This window comes from Eretmochelys imbricata, chromosome 11 (genome assembly GCF_965152235.1).
Source record: "Eretmochelys imbricata isolate rEreImb1 chromosome 11, rEreImb1.hap1, whole genome shotgun sequence".
Lineage (NCBI taxonomy): Eukaryota > Metazoa > Chordata > Testudines > Cheloniidae > Eretmochelys > Eretmochelys imbricata.
The window spans coordinates 32501279-32520081 of record NC_135582.1 but is presented as its reverse complement, the minus strand read 5'-3'; the positions used below and the strand labels follow the sequence as shown (position 1 = coordinate 32520081).

The following is an 18803-nucleotide window of genomic DNA, read 5'->3' as shown; positions in this document are numbered from 1 at the left end:
AAAGCCATTGGTTAGCAGTTATATCTTTGGGTTACTAGCTATAAATTCTAGCTATAAATCCACAATAACATGAACTTTAAAAATCTTTATATCGTCTTCACCATTATGGTTTCATCTGTTACCATGGCACAACATATATCATTACACAAAAAACACCTTTGAAAACACTTAGCAGTTGGCCAAAATTGCAACCTTCTCCCCTCCCTGCGTTAGCAATTCCAATAATGGACCCTACACCTCCCACTTTCCCCAATTTTACCTCTTTCATCTTTAAAGTTCCCCATGGTATCTTTGTTTGTTCCCTCTCAGAAAACAACAATTATTTCCCTGCAGATCATGATTTTTTCCATTTCGCAAAACACAGATTGTGTTCCTTGAAATTAGCATGTTTTCTGTGTGCATAGCCTTGTTCCCTTACTTGCCTTACCACATCACCGATATGAGCACAAAGCTAGGCCCCACCGCTTGCTTCTCAGCCCTCCCTGGCTTCCCTCGTGAACAGCTGATCTGTGGGAAACTGGGCGGGGGCGGAGAAGCAGAGCGCGGTGGCGCATTCAGGGGAGGAGGTGGAGGCGGAATGGAGGTGAGCTGGGGCCAGGCGCGGGGCGGGGAGCTGCCGGTGGGTGCTCTGCACCCACCAAATTTTCCCCGTGGGTGCTCCAGTCCCGGAGCACCCAGGGAGTCGGTGCCTATGGCACCACTTTTGATGTGATTGGTGGGGGGAGCGGCCACTCCCCCTGCTCCCCCCCAGCTACGCTACCCCGCCCCTCGGAGCCAGAGGGACCTGCCAGATGCTTCCTGGGAGCCGCCCCAGGTAAGCACCGCCGGGACTCCCCACCTCGCCCCCCGGCAGGTCCCTCTGGCTCTTAGGGGCGGGGTGCAGTGGGCACCCACTATAGTGGCCCATGAGACCTTCCTGCCTGGTTCTGGGGGCAAACAGGGGAGGGGGATGGATGGGACAGGGGTCCTGGGGGTGGGGGCAGGGAGGCATCAAAGAACGTGGGGGGGTGGATGAGGCAGGAGTCCCGGAGGGTGGGGACGGGCTACGACCCCATCGTGGGGTGAGATTTGTTAAGTTGTTAAGATTTTGGCAGCTCATCACTGGGCCAGAGTTAGTTTCAGAGAATCATAGAAGATTAAGGTTGGAAGAGACCTCAGGAGGTCATCTAGTCCAACTCCCTGCTCAAAGCAGGACCAACCCCAACTAAATCTGCTGAAGAATCAGCAGGAAAGTACAAGAACAGAAAACATGTGCGTCAGGTCCACAAAAACATTGACTAGCTTAATTTACTGTCTTGGAAATGGAAGGATTCCCCCCGCCCTTTTTAAATTGCTATTAATGACACCTTCCAGCAGAATATAATAATTTTAGGGTAGGCTGAATTTGGCTTAAAGTTACTGTTAAATTCTTCTCTAACCCTAAAACACAGCCATAAAAGAAATGTGCTAAAATTATGAAAATCCAGATAACACACAAAAGAAGGGCAATCTAAAGGCCTAGTCCTGCAAATACAGTTACTCACATGCATACATATTTATAGGATAGGTCCCTAAAATGGTCAACTATGAAATCTATTATTACCTCTAGTTGACATCACTGTGGTTTCAATGCCTTACTGTTTCTCTTATTCATTTGCACTTTAGGGTTTTACCGGCATATTTGAAAATATCTGAAACAGGCATACGTGGCCTCAAATCAGGGGTTTCTTCTTTTTAATATTACAATTAAACCACAGCCAAGGTCTGACTATGTGGGTAAATGACAGCTAAATGGCTAGCAATTTTTTTCTGTTTTAATCAACAGCCAGATTGTAGATGGCTCTTAGTATGAGCAAAGGGAGAGCAGTGAGTATAAGGAGTTTCCTTTCCCCTTATGTTTGCCTGGTCTCTCTCTGCACCCCTTGAGGCACAGTCTACTGCAATTGGGGTAAAGACAGACAAGGCCATGTCACACTCCCCTGCATTAGCATTCATAGGAGGAAGAGGGAGGAGTATACTGAACCTCAGGAAGGGACACAACTCCTTCTCCATGCTGGATCTGTACAGTTTAAAATAGGTCATCACATGCTAGAAACTAACCTTTGGTAATACACTTCAGCATATTTAAGACAAGGAAGACTGAATTCTGCTCTAAATTAGTAAACTGGGTGTGGTCCTTGGGCTCCTGATAAATTGTCAATATAGCGCTCACTCAGACATAAATGTGGGCAGTCAAAATTGAGGGAAAGACTCACTGACTTTAATGAGAATTGGATCAGTCTCCAAGACACAATCAATAGTAAGATTTAAACAAAAGAATCTGTAACTGAAGTTCCTGCACATTTATGTCAGATTTTCAAAAAATAAGGTTTTGTACAATTACCAAATAAAATTGCACGGTTATGGAATTATAGTCAGAAGAACTAGACTTAACCTTACTGGCAAGGGCATATTTTGAACTCATTTTCCAATATATGGATTTTCTCCAGCCAATTTATGACTTGCTTTAAATTATATATTAAAAATATTTTCCTTTAAAAGGACACTTTTTTTAGGCTGTAATTAAACGTTGGCATCTATGACATTATTAGCTCTCTGCTGAAATGAAAATCAACCAGTGAAAGATTTTTGTATGAATTAAGTCTTTTCACAGAAATACCCCTCAACAAACTCTAGTATCCAGAAGAACTGTAGATATTCATTCACCATTATGATTGTGAAAATTCCTTTAATTACATGCATAATTTATGCAAGTTCTGTTTTAAAAAACAGTGGATGTACAAAGCCAACCAATACAGTTAAGACAACATGGTGCCACAAATAATTTACACGGATTTCTGCAAAAACAGATAGTTTACAATACCTATTAAACACACAGTCTTTAAAATGATCCCACATTAGCTGTTTCAGCAAAGTTTCAGAAGAGTCAAGACAAATGAGATTAAATTTAAGTTATATAAATAACAACTACGGACCCAATATATATTGGACCACCTCACAACACCTGTTAGATGGGTGGGTTTTATTTTCAATTCCTCCCACAGGGAATCATTTGTGATAAAATAATACTTAGCTTTTAACATAGCATCTCAAATGACTTTACAAACAACTAAGCACCACATCCATTTTACAGACGGGTAAACTGAGGCATTAAGTGATCTGTCCCGAAGTAAAAAATAGAAACAGGTGTGGAAATCAGGAGTCTTCATACTTGACTATGCATCCATGCAATCTGTTGAAATTCAGATCTTCTCAGTTTAATGTTTAAACTCAGCACATTTTCTACTCTCTCTCTCTCTCTCTGTGTCAGGGTTTTAAACTGCTGCCCATCACCATAGTAATCCAAATGCCTTTGTAAAATTTTTTGTAAAATTGATAGCAACAGCAAAATTCCTAGTAGACTTCATGGAGTCTCTGACATTTCTATTCTGGAGTAAAATTGCTTCTTGGGGTAGAGATTTGTTTCTATTTTGTTTAAATTGATTCATGTATTAAATATCCATTTGGATTAAGTTTTAGGAATAATCCAAAAGGAGATAAAACTCAATAGAGTGAAGAACAGACTGTTTCTGATAGTCACGGAAGCCAAATTCCCCAATAAAACATAAAAGCTAAAAAAGGGCACAACACAGATAGCATTCATTCAGCTGCAGGGCAACAAATTTACAAAGGGTACCTTCCCATAAATTTGGTCTGATATTTAATCTCATAAAAATGTTTATGATTTGTTGAGTAATGTCCTCCAGATTCTCAGTGTCTATTTTAAAAATACATTGACTTTCTGGGCAAAAACAATCTTAAGGTATTCATTGCAATTTATAAGTTGGCCCTAGAAAAGCAAACCTTTACTTCTCCCTTTGCTGACTTCATAGCACTTAAATATTATTCACAGACCATCTCTGGATGATATTTAGTCATCACTGGTATTTTAATTATGAATGATATTTTCACATTAGGTCTAATTCTGTCCTCATTGAAGTCAGTGGCAAACTCCCACTGATTTCATCGGTGCAAGATCAGACCCATTTGTGATTCAGGTGGCATCCTCAATTCATAATTCTTATTTTCTTACCTTCACATTAGGTGTATAGAGATTTCTCAGAGAAGCAAGGGCAGCTGACAATCCATCTGTGCTATATCCAATCCACAGGGCTTGAAGGTGACTGGAAGAAATTCCAGTTTTTTTACTCAGACCCTGGGAGAAATTATAAAATAAAGAGATACTTTTAGAAATAGGATTGCAGAGAGAATTTACATTTCTTTATGTGGATGAGGCATAAAAGGGATCACTTTATTTGTAAGAATATTAGGTGTTTATAAAGGTGGTTTATAACTATTAAAGCAACCAGTCTGGAATCATCTCAGACACCTGTGCATTTATTCTGATATCATACAACTGTGTTTTTAAAATATGTGGATTTTACCTTGAAAATGTGCGCTTTAAGAATGTGATGACCAAGTTCCATCGTTTGCTGGCGATTTAATTTTCCCTCTTGCCGAGAAAACATGAATGCCAGTAGAGCATGCCCATTCCTAACAAAAGGAAGGAAATGAGAGAGCAGCACATATATTTAGTAAAGATTTAGTTACATCACCCAATACGTTCATACATTTATGTCATGCAAACTTCAACGTTTTTTGTTTCACCCAGTTAAACTTTTAAAATATCTCCATGTGTCAATTTAAATACTAAAACCTTCAAATGTCACAAGAGAGAAAACTTTTTAATACTTGTCCTAAGTTCATAAGTTTTGACATTAGGAGAGGAGACAACAGAGCTCTGTCTCTAAGTACAGTGAATTCACTTCTAAAAGAATATATCTGAATTGAACAGGGTCATGGGAAATCTAAAGAGTAGCTTCATGAAAAGCGTTTAGGTCTCAAGCACCAGATCAGAATCTCCATTGACTGGAGATGGAAGGGGTGAGGTCAACAAGACACTGTAAATAGATATTGCAATGTTCTGCTAAATCTGACTGTTGCATCTTTCCATACCTCTAATAAGATATGAAATTCTGTTAAAATCCTCAAGCCCCTTTAAAAAATGACAGAGCATCCTTTTCTTTTCGTAATAAAATGAAAACACACACACGCAGACACAAAACCCACCATCAGCTTGAAACATATGCCTAACATACAAACACAGAGTGGTGAATTTTACATAACTAAATTCCAGTGTTATTAGATCAGTTTTATCATGTATAACCCATGGTTTTGTAAAACGCAGGAGAACTGAATTCTTAAAATTCTGAGGTAGCTGGGTGCAATACTGGTAAATCCATGTTTAGAATTATCACCAAAATCTACTTTATGTATGAGCGATGATCCTAACATGTTTTTAAAAGGACTAAACTCCAACGCCCTGAATAGTGTGGCAAAATGGACAATGCAGACTGGCAAAATGTGCACACACAGTGTTTTTCAGTGGCTCTGACCTACATGACCCATACTATACAACCCAAGAAAGGGGAGTAGAAGGGTCAAATTGAAATAATGAGACTGAGAATGTCTCAGTAATTTAAAAAAAAAAACAGAAGAAAATTAGACAAAATGATCTATTGCCCTATTTCCCAGTAGAAAAAGTAGCTTTCAAATTCGGAGTTTGTAAGAAGCCTTACAGTATTTTCCTATTGCAGATTTTGCCAAGGTGATAAAAATAGGAGGCTTCTCATAAATTATACTTCTTCACCAACGTAGTGAAATCACACAGCTTAACTATTACTAAGGGTACATCTTGCTCTCAGATATATAGGCCCAGTTCTCATTGGCTCCATCAGGAGTTACATCTAGGCATCAGAAGACAAAACTTGGCTCTAAATATGCACAGCTTTTCCTTTGAAAAAAATGCATCTGTTTAACATTACTCTCCCCCCATCAGTGATCAAAAGTGATTAGTAAAATCTGTAACAGCAGCTATCTGTACATATTACACCTTATTACAGCCTTACTTTACCTTGGCTCACATAAGAAGTTTGTATTTTCACCATCCGCTCTCCAAACAAGCCATTCCCTGAAGGAAGGATGGCAGAACATACGTGTTTTGTCACGCCTTTTTATCAGGAAATACGAAAGGGCCTCCATCCTCTGTTGGAAGTCTTCCCAGTCCTGTTCACCATTTATCTGACCAGCATTAATAGCTTGGAAAATCTGGTCATCTGTCATGGGATGAAGGGATGCTAGAGCCACATTTAACACGGGCAGTGCTCTCTCAAAAGCAGAGTTGGTCATGAACTTCATGTTGCACTGGAGCAAATAAAGTTCTGATAGAGACACAGGAACTACCTTGTAGCTTGCACTTTTTATCACTAAGTGACCTTTCTGAAAAAGATCCAGTGTCAGTTTCAAATAGAGATAAGATCCCAAGCTCTTCACGATCAGGTGGTTACTCACTTTCCCGATTATGGCTGCATCAGCTTTCCCATTTAAAGCTATATTGTTTATAATTTCCTGACTGCTATTGATCCTGTATTGAATATATGAATTCAAATCACCATGGATTTCTTTGTTATCTGGGAAGTCATCTAGGGATATTTTGAAAAAGGGTAGTGAACTCGTATTTTCCTGCAACAGAACAACACATACATACACACGCGCATTATAGCATTTCAGAATTGAAAATTCAGTCTAGCTTCACTATATTTTTCTTTTGTGAGAGGCATTAGATAGAGATGAGAAAGATCTATTAGCTCTAGTATGCTCCTGTAGATATAGTAACCTGACAACAGGTAACACAACATTTTATATTTTTACACTACCATCATCTTTTTTCTGAGAATCTCAAAACACTTTATTAACCAACCCCTGAAGGGTAGATGAAGGATATATAGTGGTCATTTCAAATTTAGGGCAGCAGAATACAAAGTTACTAGAACTGGAATTTGGCCAGGAAACAGTTTTACATCTCTTTGCTTACAAATAGTTCAGTAATGACCCAGAGAGAAGAGCACCATCACCACCACTTCCTGCAGCAGGTGTTCCTCGGAAGTCTCCCATCCAAGTACTGACTGGGCATGCATGACTACTTAGTTAGGGAGAACTGACAGTTACAGAATGGATCGTCTAGGTATAGTGGTTTTACCTGAACACACATTTATGGTACATAAAAAACAGTAATTCAGATGATAGACATACAACTGCTTTTCAGGCAGATCAATACATATTTGTATAGTCTAGCAAACTTTGCAAACATCTTTAGTATAAATGAGCACCTTTATAATATAATGCATTTCCTATGTAATTAAAAACAGCTAAATTGATAAAAAAAGCTGAACTTTCAGTCTGGGGGCATTGACATTATGAAAACACTGTAGCTGCAAACCTCCCAGAATCCAGATAGTTGTTTCACGGACTATGTATTAGAGAAAGACGACTTCTAAATGGGTGATCCTTTCAGGAGAAATCCCAAATAAATCAATCTTTAGTTAGGAACTAACCACCTCAATTTCTATAAGATGTTGAGAATTCCTAACTTCTAGTGATTCAATATCCCATTCTCATCTCACCTGAGGTCTAAGAAAACTGTAGCTCATGTTTTGTCACTTATCTCATTGGCATACTCCAGAAAAAAACCTATTTATCCACCATAAAGAAAGAACACATGGCACAATTTTTATTTATGTCTTTGAATTCACCTAAAAGTGCATTAATTCAAAGTAATATAATTATAGCAGTGTAAAAGGTCACTTTTAAGAGAAAAATAAGCTAAACTAAAAATATGATTTTTACCTGAAAGTTAGTTCTTACAGTCACAATCAGCTTCAACCAGGAAGGAAATTTAGAGATAATGTTTGTGATAAATGAAGAAAGTGTGTCACCGTAATCAGGTTTGTGGAATTCAGCCTCATTTAAACCATCTATCAAAATGATGTATTCTTCCTCTGGAATTCTCTGCTCTAAATAACAAAAGTAAAAAACAACAGGAGATTGCACATTTTTCTGCACAATTTTGAAAATCTTGGCAGTAAAGGTAACTTTATATACATCAGGAGAAATTTTGCAAGTCAGAATATCCAACCAAAAATCACCTCCGTCACTAATCTCACTTTAGATTAAAATTGAATTTTTAAAATCTAATTTACTATTTATGCTGTTTGTCTGCTTTTTGGCACTTTGCCCTCTTTAGCCAACGAAAATAGTTCATAGTTTCATTTTCTAGATCTTATGACTAGCACTATGCTGCAATGTCTGGGTTACAAATACTGCAGGGGAACTTCTACACATTTCCAGCTGTGTTTTGGTCACACTTTATATTAAAGCTCCATTTTGTAAATGGTATATTGAAAAGGTTAAATGATTAACAGATGTTACAAGCATGTTAAAGACATGAGTAGTAGGTGTTCTAGATGGTTATAAACACATCAATAGAAGGTTCCATATGTAATTACAAGCACTTACTGACCCTTAGGTTCTAACAAATAACCATTTATTAGAACTTTTATTAATAATTTATTAAACATTTACAAAACATTATAACACAAAACACCTATGTAAATAAGACATGGGGCAAGTTATTGAAAAAAGAGAACAAAATATAGCTGCTCATTAAGTGAGCACTGTCCATTCTGTGCACCATATGAGGTAAGGATCCTGTGGAAAAAACAGTATGTGACCACAGAATTAAGGAAAGTATGATAATGCATATGCACAAAGGGGCTGAATTAATGTTCCACAGGCAATCTTAATTATGACATTTCTAATTTTGGGCCACTTGACTTTTCTATTTTATAATGTTCTTTTAACATAACTTTTTGGATGTAATTTCCTATGTTTTTTAAAAGAGCACACTCTGCCACTTCAGCTATGGTGTAACTAATAGCAGTAGTGTGTCGTCACCCTCTATGTGGACCAGCACTAAAGAGGGATGAGAGATACTTTACCAGTGGGTTTCACAGTTATTTGCTGACAACAAAACAATGGTGAGACTTGGGAATCCTGGGCTCCATTCCAAGCTCTGGAGGATAGCATGCTCTAGTGGGCCAAAACTCTTCTGCATACTCCTTCAGAGAGGGACCCCTTCTTCCCCACCCACTCAGTCCTTTCCTCACCACAAATCCTTATCTCAGCCCCATTGTCCTCACCTACTTTAGTCCCAGACTCCACTACATTCAGGCTTCTCATTCAAGTCCCAATAAGTCCTAGCCTCACCCCTTTCAACGCACCACAACAGTCTATCCCACACTCCCCATCCTCCCCAAACCCCAGCTCCTTGTCTCAGTCTCAGTTCTTCCCCCACAACCTGGCTCCTCATCATATCTGCCTTTTCTCCCATCTTACCTTTTCCCTCCCCCACCAACTGTTCCTCAATTACAATCTCTCCCCTGACTCCTCATCCAATCTCAGTCACCATCACTCACACCCCCTACATCCCAACTTCTAGTCCCACTCTCCCTTTTCCTTTTCCCCTGCCCCCAGCAGCCTCCAATCCCCACCACACCCAGGTTCCTTGTCCCAATCTACTCTCCCCACATCCCCCTGGAGGTCTGGCTTTTGTCTCCTCTGCATTTGAATTGGGCAGCTTCCTCATGCATGCTGCCTGGGCCCAGCAGGGAGGTCATCAAGAGCACGGGCTTTCTGCTTTCAGCTCAGGTGCTCAGACCCAGCCCTGGCACAGCACATAGCAGGTCTGTGCGGTAATTACAGGGAGAGTCCTGCTCAGCCCTGGGTTGGACCATGACCAATGCAGATGGAATCTTGGGGAATTTAGCTGCTAAAATCTAAGAAGTTTCTACTGAGCACGCATGAACTGTGATTTTTCAAAGACTTACAATTTGGCCAAATTTGAGTGGATTTTCATGAGAACAGCAAAAGACAGATCCCTCACACATATTTTCAAGATTTACATAATTTCAAGTGCTCCACAGCATGGGAGTGCTAGAGCTTTTCAAATAAAAGATACCAGAATTTTGTCACATGGGCAAAACATATTTTTTTCTTTTTGCCTTGTATTCAGAAACACCAAATTGCTTTGGCTGATGTTTTCCAAATTCAACCGGAGCCAGACACCCAGCATGGAAAATTTCAGCCCAGACAGTTAAAGTATGGCAAAGTTATACACAGCTAAAAACTGGGTTTTATAATGGGAAGTGGTGGGCAACCTTAATGGCTGACAGGCGTCCTGCCTATAACTTATAAATGTATCCTTAACAATAAGTGTGACCATGTTTTCACTGACATTTTCAGAAAAGTCATGAAAACATTACTTTTAATATTAGGTATTGGAGGCTATTATTTTATAACTAAAATACTTCTGTCTGAAAATTGTCTACTATTCTTACAAGTGACATCTAAAATGATTATAACTGAAAGACATTAAAGAAAAACATTCCTGCTAGTGAAGTCATTCCTATACATTTAATCACCTCCCTCAGATCATTAAATACGTATATCAGATCACTTTAGGGTTTTTTGGTCATTTATAAAGTTCAGAGGAAGTTTCTGAGTAGACTGCTACTTGGCATACCTTTCCTGAGGTTTGCAAGTGGTTCCAACACTCCTCTTTTAAAAGCTGCTGCTGGATCTTGGACACAGGACCTAAGGCTAAGCATACTTTGTAGCTGAGGCTCTTTTATCAGAAGATCTCTGTATGCTGTTAACTGATGTGACCGGCAAAGTAAAGCTGCAATACTGTGCACAAATTCTGGGACAAGACATGTATATGTGTTGTCAGCTTGGCAATAGTGGTAGGCAACAACCTAAAAAAAGAAAGTCAGGTTATCACATTTTTGTGGATGACACTGTAGAAACAATGTGAGCTGTAGCTCACAAAAGCTTATGCTCAAATAAATTTGTTAGTCTCTAAGGTGCCACAAGTACTCCTTTTCTTTTTGCAAATACAGACTAACATGGCTGCTACTCTGAAAACTGTAGAAAAAGCAAAAAAATTTAGCTAATTTATTTAGCTGAATGGCACCCCCCAAGCTCTGTTCAATTTTAGAAAAGTTATCCTGATTTATATTGTGTGAAAGATGAGCCTAATGGAATCATGACACAAGAAAAAAACAACAGGGAAAACAGTGTTACTACAGCAGAGCGTGGAAAGAAGATACACAGAAATACAAACATCCATTCTGGACATAATCAATAAATGACTAATTTGAGTCCCTGCCTCTTGGCAAGAGTCCCTGCCTCTTGGCATTTGTATATGACTAGAGTTCAGCAGGTAAGGCAGAACTTGAGGCCCTTGCCATAACACAAAAAAAACTTCCAGAACAAAACCTGAAAATCTGTGAAAGCTCTATCTGAGCAAGCTGATCAGCTGAATATTACAGTATCACTGTAGGTAGCTGACTGCTGCAGAAAAAAACAGTTACCTTTTCCGTAACTTGTGTTCTTCAAGATCTGTTGCTCATGTCTATTCCACAGTAGATGTGCGTGCTCGCCACATGCACTGGTGCCGGAAGTTTTTCCCCTTGTAGTACCGGTAGGGGAGTGCTCCTCATGACCCCTGGAGTGGCTTCTCCATGGTGTGGCATAAGGGGCGCTGTGCGCTCCCCCCATCCTCAGTTCCTCCTTGCCAGACAACTCCAACAGAGGGGAAGGAGGGCGGGATGTGGAGTAGACATGAGAAACACATCCCGAAGAACATCAGTTACGGAAAAGGTAACTATCTTCTTTGAGTGATTGCTCATGTGTATTCCACAATAGGTGATTCCAAGCTACATCTGTTGGAGGTGGGTAGTTCACAAACTCTTGAGACAGAGTAGGGCCCTGCTGAACCCAGTGTCCTCCCCAGTCTGGGAGACTATTGCATAATGAGAGGTGAACGTGTGGACAGAAGACCATGTGGCAGCCCTACAAATGTCCTGAATGGGGACATGGGCAGCCGACAAGGCTTGTGCCCTAGTTGAGCGTGCCCTCACAATTGGTGACGGAGGGAGTCCCACCAGGTCATAACAAGTACAGATGCTCAAAGTGATCCAGTTGGAGAGCCGTTGAGTGGAGATTGGCCGACCTTCCATGCACTCGGCTGAAGCGAGGAACAGCTGCGAGGACTTCCTGAATGGCTTAGTCCACTCCAGGTAAAAAGCCAGAGCCCATCTCACATCCAGTGTGTGGAGGCGGCGTTCCTCACTGGACGCATGGGGCTTGGGGCAGAGGACCAGCAGAAAAATGTCCTGACTCGTGATAGGCGGAGACCATTTTTGGGAGGAACGAAGAGTATGGGAGGAGCTGGACCTTATATTTATGAAACACCGTGTACGGGGGCTCGGAGGTCAGGGCCCTGAGTTCCAAGACCCACCTAGCCGACGTGATCGCAAACCAGGAAGGCCACCTTCCACAAAAGGTGTGACCAGGAGCACGTGGCTAGTGGCTCAGACGGGGGCCCCGTGAGTTGGGCCAACACCAGGTTTAGGTCCACTGCGGGACTGGGGGCCTAACATACGGGAAGAGACGATCCAACCCCTTAAGGAATCGGCCGGTCATAGTATCAGAGAATATCATGTGGCCCTGCACCGGCGGATGGAAGGCCGATATGGCCGCCAGGTGCACCTTGACTGACGAGGGAGGCAGACCCTGGGCTCTAAGGTGAAGGAGGTAATCCAGAATAAGATGGATCAGGGCAGCCACCAGGGAAACTCCCCGCTTGTCCGCCCACCTGGAAAAACAAGACCACTTTGCCAAGTAGGCTCGGCTTGTGGAGGGCTGCCTGCTTTCTAGGAGGACGCACTGAACCCCTTCCGAGCACGTCCTTTCCTACCTACCTAACCATTGAGCAGCCATGCTGTGAGGTGGAGTGCCACTAGGTTGGGGTGGAGAAGGCAGCCCTGATTCTGGGAGAGCAGGTCTGGGCAGGAGGGCAATGGCCACGGTGGGGCAACTGCCAGGCCTGTGAGGGTCCTGTACCAATGCTGCCTGGGCCATGCTGGGGCACTAAGAAGAACCTGGGCCTTGTCCGTCTATCTTTTCCAGGACCCCGCTGATCAGCCGGAACAGGGGAAAGGCATAGAGAAACTGGCTGGACCAGGACAGGAGGAAGGAATCTGAGATAGCGCCCCTTCCCAGCCCCTTCCTCCTCCCGGCCCGGAGCAGAACCGGGGACAGCAACGGTTCTGCTGAGTCACGAACAGGTCCACATGGGGAGTTCCCCACACTTGGAAAAGTCTGTACTCTACCTCTGGGTGGAGAGACCGCTCGTGCTGAGAGAAGTCCCTGCTCAAGCTATCTGCCTGAGTGTTCTAGGCACCCAGCAGATGGAAGACCTGTAGGCAGATGTCATGGGCTATACAAAAAGTCCCACAGCCTGAGGGCTTCGCGGCAGAGGGCAGAGGATCTGGCCTCGCCTTGCCTGTTGATATAGAACATCACGGCCGTGTTGTCCATGAGGACCCTGACCACCTGGCCCTCTGGGTGCAAACGGAAGGCCATGCACGCCAGCCATACCACCCTGAGCTCCTTGACGTTTATGCGGAGGGTCAGATCCTGAGCTGACCACAGACCTTGGGTCTGAACATTCCCCACATGCGCCCCCCCATCCCAGGTCCGACGTGTCAGACACCAGTTCCAGTGATGGGGCCCTGACCCTGAATGGGACCCCTTGGAGCATATTTCTCAGGGAGGACCACCACCTTAGCGAGGTGACCACTGTCTCGGGCACTGTGAGGACTTTGCCCATCCTGTCCCTGGCCTGGGAGAATTCCAAGGCCAACCAGAGCTGGAGGGCCCTCATCCTGAGTGTGGTGTGACAGAATACATACATGCACGTGAACATGTGACCCAAGAGCTGGAGGCACACTCTGGCTGTTTTCACCAGAAAACAGTGACTTGTGACTGTGTCGATGAGCCCCTTCAGAGTCTCGAACCTGTTCGGTGGGAGGGAGGCCCTGGTCAATGAGGCGTCCAGGACCGTCCTGATAAACTCTATGCATTGTACCGGGACTAACATGGACTTGGGGTTATTTACCAACAGGCCCAAAGTGGTGCATGTGGACAGAAGGAGCGCCACGTGATCCCGCACCTGCGACCGGGAGCAGCCTTTGACCAACCAGTCATCCAGATGCAGAAGATCGGGACCCCATAGCATCTGAGGTAGGCCGCCACCACTGACATACATTTTGTGAATACCCTGGGGGCAGTGGACAGACCAAATGGGAGGACCGCAAATTGGTAGTATTCCTGCCCCACCATGAAACAGAGGAAGCATCTGTGCCCCTCGAATATATGAATGTAGAAGTACGCATCCTGCAGATCGAGGGTGGCGTACCAGTCCCCGGGATCCAGTGGGGGGATGATGTAGGCTAGGGAGACCATGTGGAACTTGAGCTTCACCATGTACTGGTTCAGGCCTCGCAGGTCCAAGATGGGCCTGACCCCCACTTTGGCCTTCAGGATAAGGAAATAGCAGGAGTAGTACCCCTTGCCTTTGAACTCCCCCGGTACCACTTCCACCGCTCGTAGGCCCAGGAGCCGCCCCACCTCCTTCTCGAGCAGAGCCTCATGCGAGGGGTCCCCCAGGAGGGACAGGGGCGGGGGGTGGTTGGGCGGGGAGCAAGTAAATTGGAGGGTGTAGCCGTGACCACTCTGGGGGAAAGCACACATCCGATTGGAGAAGGGAAGCTTTATTGAAGGTAGACCCCTGATGATAACTGGCAGGGTGCCCCCGGGCATCCCGTCGAAACTGCCTTTTCCCCGCCTGCTTGCCCTTGGAAGACCCAGGCTGGGGGGCAGGCCGAGATTGCCTCTGTGGGCACCTCTTATAGTCCAGCAACTTCATATAAGCAGTCTTGTATTTTGAGTGGGTGGCCTGAGTGGGAGTCTGATGCTGCTTGAACTTAAATTTAGCCAGACCCAGAGTCTGGAGGGTTGTGTGGGAGTCTTTCAGGCCATGCAGCTTTGTATCCGTTTGTTCTGCAAACAGAGTTTTGCCATCAAATGGGAGGTCCTGCACGAAGTCTGCGCCTCGCTGGACAACCCAGATAGCAGGAGCCATGACCACCCGTCTCATGGACACCGTATAGGCCATGGATTGCATGGCCGTGTCTGCTGCATCCGAAGCTGCCTGCAGGGTTGCCCAGGCAGTCGCTGTGCCCTCCACCAGCGCTCTGAACTCCTTTCTGTCGCGCACCTTGAGGGAGTCCTCCAACTTGGGCAGGGAGCCCCACAGATTGAACTCATACTAGCCCAGGAGAGTCTGGTGGTTCGCCACCCACAACTGGAAGCTCGAGGATAAATAAATTTTCCTTCCACCCTGCCCGGTGCCGAGGAGGACAGCACATTAAACAGGGAGTCCAAAGGCTCCTCCATCTCCTCTGCCTGGAGGTGGAGGCTTGATGCCACCCTTTTTAAGAGTTCTTGCTGGGCCCTAAAGTCCTCCTGTGGGACGGAGGGGCCATAATCGTCTCATCTGGGGAGGGTGAGGAGGCCAGCACAGTACTTTGCGTGTCCACTGACACCGGAGGGTCCACCACCTGGTCAGTCTCTGGACACGGTGCCAAGGATGTACATCCCACCGACTCCTTCCTTGGGGGTCTGGAGAGGGAGGCCGATGGTCCTTCCGAGGCTCCAGCCACCGGGCAAGCCCCCACTGGGGGCTGCATTGGGGGCCACAGTGTCTACTGGGACCGGCTGCGATAGCCCCTCCTCGGTGAGGACCTTTGGCGTCATCTCCCTCCGTCCCACTGGTGTTTGCTCCTTGAGGCAGAGCGGTGCTGAGAGTCCCGATCGGATGGAACCCAACCAGACAGTCTGGTGGGCGTCCAGGGTGATCCACGTGGACTTTGCCCTGAACGGTCGCTGGGCGGTGAACGGCGTCGGGAACGTTCCCTCGACTGAGACCAGTACCAAGCCGGGGGTGACTGCGGAGATCCCAGCGGCGGCCTGCCTCTGAAGCACGGGACCGACATCGGCGGTGCTCCTGGTACTGGCATGGACGTAACATCCCGGGCCGCCTGCAGGGCCTCCAGACATCCAGGGAGGCCTGTTCTGAATGGGCCAGGCTACTTCACTCGACTTGAGTCGGAGGCCTAGAAGCCGGTGGGGATCGAGGGCTGCCCGACATGGGTGTAGCCTCTGTCCCAGGTTTACTTCGGTGCCACGGCAAAGGCGGCCTCTTCCTAGCCTTCTTGGTGCGTCCTATGGACGGGGAGCAGTGCCAACTAGTTGATGGTGCCGAAGAGTCACTGTGCACCGACACTGAGGTGCCCAGTGCCGACTCAGAGTGGCGTGCTGGAGCCGGGGTCAGTGCCGACTCCATCAGAATAGCCCGGAGCTTCATGTCCCTTTCTCTCTTGGTCCGAGGCTTAAAAGACTTGCAAATCTTGCAGTGATCGCTGAGATGGGTTTCCCCCAAACAGCTTAAACAGTCTGTGTGTGGATCACTCACAGACATAAATCACGTACAAGTGTCGCATGACTTAAAACCCGGGGCACAGAGCCTGCCCCGGCCCAGGCTGTCTAGCTAAACTAAACTAAAACTAACTACAGGTACCAACACTGAACGAACAAGCAGTTCTGGGGACGAGCTACAGCAAGGTTGGAGCAGAGCAGTTCCGATGCACCTTGACTGGCGGCAAGAAGGAACTGAGGGTGGAGGGAGTGCGCCATGGAGGCGCCGCACCATGGAGGAGCCACTCCAGGGGTCGCCAGGGGTGCTCCCTTACGGGTATGGCTAGGGGAAAAACTTCCAGCACCAGCACACATGGCAAGCACGCACACCTATTGTGGAATATACATGAGCAATCACTCGAAGAAGAAAAGACTTCAATGCGCCTTAAAGTGAGGAGGAGTCACGGTTCAGGGTTCTGATTATTTCTGTGAAAATCAACCCATCACAATGAAAAGCAATGTTTACAGTTCACACAAGTGTGTCATTTAGTGGTTTTTATGGCTTGAAACTCTTTAGCACAGGGGTGGACAAACTTTTTGGCCTGAAGGCCACATCGGGGTTCCAAAACTGTATGGAGGGCCGGGTAGGAAAGGCTGAGCCTCCGCAAACAGCCTGGCTCCCACCCACTATCTGCCTCTTCCCACTTCCCACCCACAGTCTGCCCCCCTCAGAACCCCGACCCATCCAATCCAACCCCCTGCTCCTTGTCCCCCTCCCGGGACCCCCCACCCCTAACCGCCCCCTATCCAACACCCCTGCTCCTTGTCCCCTGACTGCCCCCCAGGACCTCCTGCCCCTTATCCAACCCCCCCACTCCCTGCCCCCTTCCTTTGCCACTCAGAGCACCAGGACTGGCAGCCACACCGCCTGGCCGGAGCCAGCCACACCACTGCACAGTCTAGAGCACAGAGGCAGGCCGGTGGCTCTCTCAGCCACGCTGCCTGGCAAGAGCTTGCAGCTCCACCATCCAGAGCACTGGCGGCATGGTGAGCTGAGGCTGCGGGGGAGGGGGACAGCAGGGAAGAGGCCAGGGGCTAGCCTCCCCAGCCAGGAGCTCAAAGGCCGGGCAGGACGGTCCCACAGGCCGGATGTGGCTCGCAGGCCGTAGTTTGCCCTCCTCTGCTTTAACACCTTTTCTACTGGATGCAAGTAGATACTTTAAAACACCCCTTTAAAACAAAATTTTGCAAATGATTAAACCTATTTTTAGAGTAATATGAGAAACATATTTTTAAAATATGTGGAACTCTGATGTAGAATATTTTTATCCTTTAGGCAAAATCAGTTTCTCAGCATAATATAATCTAATACAGAAGTCAGTTGTAATCAAATACTCTAGATAGTCACAGATTATCATCAGTATGTAGTCTAAACTACAGTAATACAGCTTTTAAAAACTTTTTTCAAATTGAGAAAAGAGTTAATTTAAGATGTGAAGTAGTTTCCATCTCAGGGGAGAGTAGCTTGTTTTGGTTCTCAAGCACAAGACACATTTTACTAGACAGAACATATTATAATATGAGCACAAGATTCCCTACATATTTACATCACGTTCAAGTACACTCTTCTGCCCCTGTGGCAGAGCTTTAAACTGATTTGATCTGAGGAGAATCATGAGGGCATTGTCAGCATGCTCTTTGCTCTCAAGACTGAGATTGAGTCTTTGCTCTGGTTTTCTTGAAGGAAGTCTTGGACAACTTTGGATGGTGTCTACCTGATATCATGCCTACATCACCAGCCAAAAATCTCTCTATTATAATTATGGAACAGGATCACATCCTAGCTCCTTTGTTCAATATCATATTTCTGATTTTTAGAAGAGCTGAAGCTCTTATTACTTATAATGATTTTCCATATTTTAGCAAAACCAATCTGCAATAGTCAGTGTCAGGGAAACATTTCCAACTAGAGATCAACAATAGATCTACCCATAAAATGTCAAAGCACAGGAGTATCTGGCACTAGGTGGGCCTAAGCACTGGAACATCCCCAAAGTTCTAGGATTTTCACAAGCAAAGGGCTTGGTTTGAACCTAATTATATTAATAATCACACTTCCCCCCTACCCCATATGTAAAGTTCTAACATTGAGTGAACGAATAATTGGGAAAGGTATGGAGAAATAGTTATTAATTCACCCTATGTAAGTTTTGTCTGTTTTTAGACTGTAGACTCTTCAAGGCAGTGAACATCTCTTACTGTGTGTTGCATAGTGCCTAACACAATGGAGCTCTGATGTTGGCTGGATCTCTAGGCAATACTGGAAAATAAATTTCACAAACGCACTATATATTATAAAAAGTATGAGCTAGGTAAGGTCTCCTCACTGAAGCTCAGAGAGTACTGAATCTTCTTTTTCAGAAAGAGGATTTAGGATAGGAAAGATCTCTTTCTTGAGAGCTTGACCATTAGTGGAAACATCTTTTTTCATCTTTGGCAGTTAAAATCTTTGCCTTTTTATCTTTGAAAGCTCTAGCCCAAATGATCCATATTTTTTGAAATTC

The 18803-nt window shown here is 44.9% G+C and overlaps 1 protein-coding gene across 6 annotated transcripts in view; it reads right to left on the bottom strand.

The window, feature by feature from the left end:
- The window catches only part of TANC1 (tetratricopeptide repeat, ankyrin repeat and coiled-coil containing 1), a 217418-nt gene that overhangs the window by 52385 nt on the left and 146230 nt on the right, over nucleotides 1–18803 (bottom strand). For all 6 annotated transcript variants that reach the window (XM_077829708.1, XM_077829710.1, XM_077829712.1 and 3 more), the window contains 5 exons: nucleotides 10439–10670; nucleotides 7705–7871; nucleotides 5933–6540; nucleotides 4404–4512; nucleotides 4052–4174 (listed from right to left, as the gene is read on the bottom strand). In XM_077829708.1, the coding sequence (XP_077685834.1) occupies nucleotides 4052–4174; nucleotides 4404–4512; nucleotides 5933–6540; nucleotides 7705–7871; nucleotides 10439–10670 (1239 nt within the window). The remainder of the gene's footprint in view (nucleotides 1–4051; nucleotides 4175–4403; nucleotides 4513–5932; nucleotides 6541–7704; nucleotides 7872–10438; nucleotides 10671–18803) is intronic.